Source organism: Enoplosus armatus, chromosome 4 (genome assembly GCF_043641665.1).
Source record: "Enoplosus armatus isolate fEnoArm2 chromosome 4, fEnoArm2.hap1, whole genome shotgun sequence".
Classification (NCBI taxonomy): domain Eukaryota; kingdom Metazoa; phylum Chordata; class Actinopteri; order Centrarchiformes; family Enoplosidae; genus Enoplosus; species Enoplosus armatus.
The window spans coordinates 5,473,957-5,482,105 of NC_092183.1; the positions used below are offsets into that span (position 1 = coordinate 5,473,957).

Here is an 8,149-nt window from a genome sequence, read left to right on the forward strand (position 1 = left end):
CATGTAGACACAATGTGGAGTTATAGATGATCAAATAATACATCATATTCAAGTGTGGACATGCCTAACCTTTATTCTGCTGCCAGAGGGTTTCCTGACAAGGACATGTGCTGCATGGTAATCTCTTCTCATTGGACTTTGCAGCACTGTCATATGCTCCCCATCCCTCTTTTGGTCGCTGACTGCCACTGTGTGGTCATAAATATTTAACACCTTTCTGCTGCAGTTAGGTTTAAACTCTTTCACTTTACAAGCCTTAAGAAATTTGATTCCTGCTTGCCATTTATGAAACAGTAACGGTGTACACTGTAGGGACGACTTAAAGATGAAATGGAAACATTTAATGCAAGTCTCACATTGTTCCTTCCCAAAACAAAAGAACAAGTTTCTTTATACCTAGAGAACCCTAATCTTGTCTCATGGGCAAAAAATGTAATCTACCTCGGCAAAAACAATTCTGTTCTCCCAACACTCCAGCCTCCATCATCCATCATCATTAAAGAAAAGAAAAAAATGAAACCAGCTTCTGGCAATGTACTTGCCTTGTATTTCTGAGCCCATTTTGTTGTTTGATGGCGTATTTTGCTCTATTACCTTGTGAAGTCATGTCACTCCATGACAGTTTGGCTGACGTGGCATCAGGTTTTGACATTTAGAGTGAGGCTAAAAGGATGTTTTTGGTCTTTTTTAATACATCAACTGCAAATGTCAAGATTTGGCATCAGTGTTTTTAAAAAAAAATCAAATAGTACTGGCTTCTTTCTAGAGCTGTCATTTTGATCAGAAGTCATACGGGAAGATACAGCACGCAGACATTTCTGCACTAACAGTGGCCTCAAAAGACCAGAATGCAATGCAGTCACAAAATATATAGAATGTCACAATCCAGTTTTTACGAAATGATATTTTAATACTTACAATGCCACAATTGATTGAAGGTAACAAACTCACATTCATTCTCTGGCAGTTGTTGAGAGGCATACTGGGAAATGTAAAGCTCACAATGCAGTTTTAGGAACAGTAAGTAAACAAAAGTACTGTATATTAGAATTTTTTAGACATTCCACATTGTAAATATCTAAAAGTGTATGGTTAATTGAAAGATAATTTTTGCTTTAATGGTACATATCATGGGTGGGCGACATGGGCAGCACGCTGCGGTGGTAGGGCAGCCCGTACACAGGACTCATCCCTGCGTGGCGGAAGCTGTCCACCTTGCCAAACTGGCGCAGATGGAAGAGCAGGGTGAGCTTTCGGGTCATGGTCCTGAGCGCCAGGAAGGAGGCCAGGATCTGGGCGAGCAGGAAGAGGAGGTAGAGCGAGTGGACGGCTCTCTCTAGAGGCAGGATGATAATTCCTTCATCGGTCAGGAAAAACAGCAGCACTGGCAGCTGGAACATGAAAGACAGGAGCCAGAAGGCTGCCAGCTCTGGCACCTGATGACAGGGAGGGAAGCAGACAGAATTTGGGCTGGTCGATGGAGGCGATGCAATAGATAGAGCAGTCCGGCATCAAGTGCTTCAGTTGTATCCACATGAAAGCACAGACACACACACCTGCACGTCCACACACACACACACACACACACACACACACACAAACTCAATAGACAGTTGTAGCCAAGAGCTGATTGTTTACACATGCAGCCAGAATACTTAAGCAGCCACTTCCTCCGCTGTGTTATTCAGGAGACGGGTTCATAAAAGAGCTCTGCGATGGGCTTCAGAGAGGATGTTGGTTTGAATTACCTTTTCTTTAAGGTTGCCAATGTAGCCCAGATAAAGTCGGACCACTTCAATGACTGTGAGGAGGATCATCCCGGTTATGAGCAGAGCCTGGTAGTACCCAGGAAGATAATAGAACTGGAAATAAAGCAGAGCTTGGATGTCAGAGTGTCAGGAAGGTATGAAAGCATCTTTTTACTTGTAGCTCACTGGACTTCAAACTATTTGGTGGCCACACACAGATACACAGATAACGGTATGATGTGATATAATGTGTGATGTAATGCTCATGGCATAAGTTTGTCTTTACAGAAAGATGAGATAGTCCCAGTGAAAAGTGGTGCAGTCGCATGTATGTGGTACTTTCACTCCAGCATTTTCTGGTTAGATCTGAGGGGTTGCCATATGGTCTCTTTTGGCTGCTACCACTAGACGGCGCCAAAGTCAAACCTTTTCCAATTTGATGCATAGTGGATTAAATGAGTGGATTCAATGGGTAAAGCCTTTAAGTGCAGTGAAGTAAAGCATAAAATGCTCTCAGTCACCAGAATAAACCTTTGTCCATTTGACGCAACATGACAGGTCATCCAAACTTTCCAATGAATGATCTGCCTATCAGTCCTACAATTCCTGGTTCCTGTATAATACATCAGTGTGAACCCAGAACAGTGAGAATGTAGATCACCAACTAACCTTTACTTCCAACATGAAAACAGCAGAAAACCACCAACAGGGAAAATAAAACATGTTGAAGTACAGCAGCATCTGCAGGGGAAGGTGGGAAACCAGCTCGTTGACCACTGCAAGACGAATAACAAGTACAGTGTATAAACACTCACATTCATCACATCTTTGCACAATACTCATCATAGCAGACAGTAGTATGGAATACAATACTCCACAGATGTCATAATATAATATAATAATAATGAACACAGCTCATGAAAAGGGATCTAATCTGTAATGTCACTTAATCACAATTACCAGCACTGCAAAAATGAATCATAGGTTCAATGCCAGTAAACATCATTTGTCAGTTACAGATGAGTCATGTGACTTTTTAAAGTGACAAATCTTCAAAAAGGCCAACACGTACGTCAATAATGGCAGGAGCATCGCTCAATGAAAATAGAATTAATGTGGCAAGAGATACAGAGTTAAAAATGATGTCAACGTGTGACAATCACAGGCTGGGTTTGCTACAACCCACTCCCCGGAGGGAAACGTCAATATGGGACGATTCAACAGTTGCTGCAAATCAGAGTTAAAGGAGTTTTTGTGCAGTGTTCACATTATTTTGTCTACCCCTTACAGTTACATATATGATATCAGAATTTGTTTCAAATACACAGAATTACATATTTTCCCCGTATGTTATCACTATACTATATTATAATATATTCTAAAATGCTATCTTACATCACAGCAGTAAACTCCACTGTACTATCGCTGTGAACAGTTTGTGGAACCAGTAACCAACCAGAGGCGTCCTCCTGCTCCCTGGTGAAGTCGCTGTCTGCTGTCCTGTTGTTGGTGAACACAGAGCCTCCCATGTAGGCCAGACCCATCTGCAGGTTCTCGGGAACAGGTGAGTAAAACACAGGCATTGTGGGTAGAGCCGGGGACCATGACCAAGCCAAGTGTAACAGTCCAAAACTGTGTTTGTGTCCCTGTGTCTACTGCTGCTAATCCTTGTTGTGTTAACTCACACAAGTACACAAATGCATGAAGGCACAGATACAAACGGACACACACACACACGCGCATGCTGGCAGACACCGCTGCTAATCAGATTACAGTGAAGGGGGCGGGCGGAGGATTAGGCTGAGACAGCGACATGGCAGTTTGTTAGTAAGTTACTGGCCATTTATGATGCTCAGTGTGTTTATCTAATTAGAGAATGTAACAGTTATTTAAGCTCTGCAAAGATAAAATAGGTCCAGCAGAATAGGGACCAACATGAAAACCAGAACAATGCATGTTCATTAAAGAAAAAGGAAATCTTCCGCAATTTTACCCAACACATATAATTGTTCTCCCATAGAGACAAAGCACATTCAAATGTATGTTTTCAGTGTGTATGGCGCATACTCTGTGATGTGCTACATATACCATTCTAGTCGAGCGGTAGCCTATATTAAATGTAGACATCAGACACATTAAACACATTCACACTCAATCATTTACTGTGGTGTTTCCGGCTTTTTTTAATTTAAATTCAGCATATAAACAGAGTGACACAGCACGCCGCACCCGGCCAGCAAGTCCTCAGAATGGAGCCTGGCTAATCGTTTTGGCCTTGGGGCCCCACTCGTCATTAATGTGGCTGGGGTGCAGCGGCAGAGTTTGGCCACAAGGGGTCGTCACAGCTCGTCCCTGGGGGCGCGCAGGGGGAAATGCTGGAACTCCTCTGGCACCTCTTCCCCTTTCTGGGACCTCTTGAAGAAACCGAGTGAGTCTAACAGGCTGCCGATCTCGTCTGCCTTCATTTTCTTCACGGGAACAGTCTGACGTGTCGGGCAGGAAACACACACAAGTACAGACACACATGCATTTGGACACATGGTGAAAGGCTTAAAGGCAGTGATGCAGTGTAAATTAGATGTGTGCAGAGAAGTGTGTTTGCAGACGTACAGTGTGTTCTGATTCCCGTTAGTTTATACTGATACATTAATTTGATTTACCGACATTGGATTTTTATTAAAACCTTGAGTCACTGCTGATATAGAGGTTCCTCCTGCACATTTGTTTTCATTTATTTGTTCAATAATTTAGTCTCTGAAATAAATCTTCATATATAGTCAAATTACAGTCTGAAAGGGCGCCCACATTATGAAGCAATAAATGAAAACAACAAACATTAGAGCCTGAATGTCACAAAAGAACATGAGCTTTATAAAGGTGAAAACCTCAAGAAAGCAGTGAGTTTACTTTTAATTCACAGTAATGGCATTTAGAAGAGGCTAACGCTAAAGATATCCATCAGTATTTGAATGCAGGTTCGGGGGCTTTTTCCAAAAATTAAGTGTATGGGGAACAGTTGTAATTTCAGGGCATAAAAATGTTGAAATTGATATCAGCATTCATACCAACTATCATGTTTCAGTATAAAAAATATTTCTCAGCTGTCAGAAAACCACATTTATATACTTTCTTACTCTCCCTCTTTCTTGCCATCTTTTTTTTCTTTGTTATTCCGTCTCGCTCTTTCAAACACACTCAGTCTTGACTTGGTATCTGACAGAGGATCTGATATCAGATGCAGCAGTCTTAAAACTTCCCTACATGAATCTGTCTTGACATTCTGGCGCTCCCTAGATAAGCCCCATCACAAGGCAGATGAGTAAAAGATCCCTGAACTCACATCTCACCTTTACAACCTCGTCCTTTTCGTTATAGAATATCAGACGTGGATTCTTCTCCTCCGATGAATCATATTCCAAGTTGTGGCTACACAGGAAGGAAGGGATCAAGGGAAACAACAGGTAGGTAGTGAAGAATAAAGCGCATCCATCTGTTTTGCTATTTTTAGACTCACTCAACATGATTTCAACTTGGAAGAGCAGAGTTTTGGAAAGCTCACAGAGCTGGCACTGGGCTTGGCAACTTGCTAGGAACATTGTTTTGTTTATGGAAGAGGTCATGAGAAAATCTGTGGTGTGTTTTCTGGAAAAGTCAGGTCTTACCAAAAAGCCTGAGCAGCACAAGGATACTATAAAGCCCAGCGCTCCATGAGAAAATGATGGAGCTCCGGCATTTTTTTTATGCCTCATCCGACCACACTGGGAGCCTGCAGGGATGACAACAGACAGTTGTTAAAGCAGCATGACAATTAGCATTGTGCACTCGTCGTTCTTTGTGTGATCAAAGGCCCCAGAAATAGGTTTCATAGGTTTACTCATTGTCCCATTTGCTCGTTGGATGGTGCCCCCTGTCCTCTTTACATGTGTATATTTAATTTCAGACCTTTAAAGTTTTCTTGTCTCTGCGTAAAATAATTTAACATTGACGACATAACATTTTATGGTCATGAGAAGACATCCAGATGAAATTCTAAAGTTATCCATGTTGTGCGGATTTCAGTCTGTACTCACCAGCAGTTTGCCTCTGGCTATAACAAGCTTTTCTTCAATCGCTGTGTCGTTGTTAGAGTCTGATGCCCGAACAGCGAGGGCAAGGGTGAGCACCAAGAAGGCCCACATTTTCTTTTAATGACAAATTAGTATCTTTGAGTGCTTTTGCCTGAGTTGTTTCCAACAATATGTAACCCTTTAATCCACTTGGACAGTTTCTCAGGGTGGGCAAGACCATGACACATCCCTATAGGGGAGCGGTGCCCTCCTGTGTTAGATTTTTTTCCTGTTTCTTGTTGTTTTTCTATCAAAAATTCTCTATAATCTGAGAAGTAGGCCACTGTTTAGCCAACTGGTCTGCATATATACTTATTTTGCTGCAGTCTTGGTTATTAGGCCGTTTTTGATTTTTCAAAGGCCATGCAGAGGCCCCTGGTTTTATAGTTTATAGTTTCTTCCACATCATATGTCCACAGAAACCACAGAACATCTGTGCTCTTATCACTTTTTCCCATATAGTTAACGTGCAGGTGGTTGATGGCCACTGAGAGCCAGCCACACTCTCAAAGCTCCTGAAAAGCACATTTTATGTAAACTGGATTTGTACAGGTGACCTTAAAAGAAGAAGGACTTGCATTTGTCCTCATTCATCCCTTTTCTTAGAAACAATTATTGAGAAACTTGTTTGAATAAACTGAAAAGAAATGTATTTTGAATCTCGGGATAGTTTCTGGTAGGAGAGAATCTGTATTAACTAAGAGAACCAACCATCCAACTTAAACTCAAAGATGTGTTAATAGCTAGTGGTGAGGGCAACATCAGTCCCTTTTTTAACTTCGATCGATACTACTCTCATCTCTCTGAACACACAACTGGCCTTGCTCTGTCCAAAGTTCAAAAATATGCCTAACAACACCTCTGAAGCTCACTAACATGTCATATCTTGTTTGTTTCATTCATACACAAACAGCAATGGAAGAAAAGACCATTTTTACGGGGAGTTACATGCTGTAACTATTTCTTGGTAAACAGCCAGACACAGTGACTTCCCAGAGACTTGTTGTGAACATGTGCCAGGCAACCAGCAGAGACGCTGCAGAGAAACGCTGGGTGGACAAACTCAAGAAATAATTACACTACAAACAAAGGAGACTCATGTTAAAGCTGTGATAACTTCACAATAAGAATTTAACATAGCAAACTTGTTAGCAAACAAGTGCTTATTTACCCATCCAGCAGATATGGAGCATTTATTTTCAGGCCACCTGGTGAATGTAAATCCAATATTGACTCTAATTTTGCTTCTGTTTTGCTTTCCACCAACTCCTGAGCGAAACATCTGGCTCTTTAGCTGCTAAATACTCCACTATGTTCACAAGCTAGTTGCTGACTTTGAATTGTTTTCTTGATGAAAACAGCTGCCTGCTGCGGCTGGAATTGACACTGAGCGGTGAGAGTGAACCAGAAAGGCCAAAAGTTGCTGAAAGATGCTATAAAGCTAAGTAAAGGTGAGGGGATCGACTGCAGCGTTGGTAATAATACTGTGTGTTTGTCACTACCAGTGACGCCTTTTACATACAAGTCATGTGATTCACTGTAAATATAAAAACACTGATTAGAGCCACTTTAATTAGTGAGCTTTAGAGGTGTTGGTAGCCACATTTTTAAACTGTTGACACCCCGGCTAGCTGTTTCCCCCTGCTTCCCGTCTTTATGTAAAGCCAAGCTCCAGTTGTATACTTAACACACAGACATGAAAGCGGTGACTCTCTGCAAGAAAGTAAATAAGCATATTCCCCAGAAAGTCAAACTATTCCTTTAACTCTAAATGATGTATGCAGAGTTTAATTTAATCCAGCATTGTTTAGGTCTTGTCGGGAAAGTTTATCTCAAGACATGTTTTGTATTTTTTAGATCTTAAAATAGTTTTGCAGACCAAAACACCAGCAACAGATACAATCAAACAACACGGCACACCTCCAGTGCATTTCTTTCTTTCTTTCTTTGTTCTCTTTTCCTTCCTTTCGGTCTCACTCTGTCGTAGTTGCATGAGAAGTAGTGTTTAATTCCATTGTGTACTCGTGTGTGAAATTAGACCTCATGACAGCGCAGCACATTTGCACTATGCTAACACCCTGAAAGAGGAAAACATCTCTCCTCTCCAAGTTAACTCCTCTGTAGTGTGAAAAAGCAAGTCCATTAGGTCACCACAAGAGGGCAGTAACACCCACGTGAACACTTTCTGGCAGTTTGGCGGGTAAAATGTACTTCCAAATCCTAGCCACAGACAATTATGTTTCCAACAAAAATAAACCAATCCTGCCTGGAATGCTGAAGCAAAACCATCTTCCT

The 8,149-nt window shown here is 41.5% G+C and overlaps 2 protein-coding genes across 2 annotated transcripts; both read right to left on the bottom strand.

Annotated features, from left to right (window-relative positions):
* Nucleotides 1-1,115: 1,115 nt before the first annotated feature.
* LOC139284706 (transmembrane protein 17A) lies at nucleotides 1,116-3,331 on the bottom strand. The gene is given in 5 exon segments (XM_070905064.1): nucleotides 1,116-1,490; nucleotides 1,492-1,518; nucleotides 1,749-1,862; nucleotides 2,418-2,524; nucleotides 3,205-3,331. Coding segments are annotated over 5 exon segments (750 nt in total).
* A 582-nt stretch (nucleotides 3,332-3,913) lies between these two features.
* Nucleotides 3,914-5,926, bottom strand: selenoe (selenoprotein e). The gene is made up of 4 exons (XM_070904943.1): nucleotides 5,819-5,926; nucleotides 5,438-5,514; nucleotides 5,096-5,174; nucleotides 3,914-4,231 (listed from the first exon to the last, which is right to left on the bottom strand). Exons 1-4 carry the CDS (start codon nucleotides 5,924-5,926, stop codon nucleotides 4,088-4,090), a joined length of 408 nt encoding a protein of 135 aa, XP_070761044.1. The 3' UTR covers nucleotides 3,914-4,087.
* Nucleotides 5,927-8,149: the final 2,223 nt, after the last annotated feature.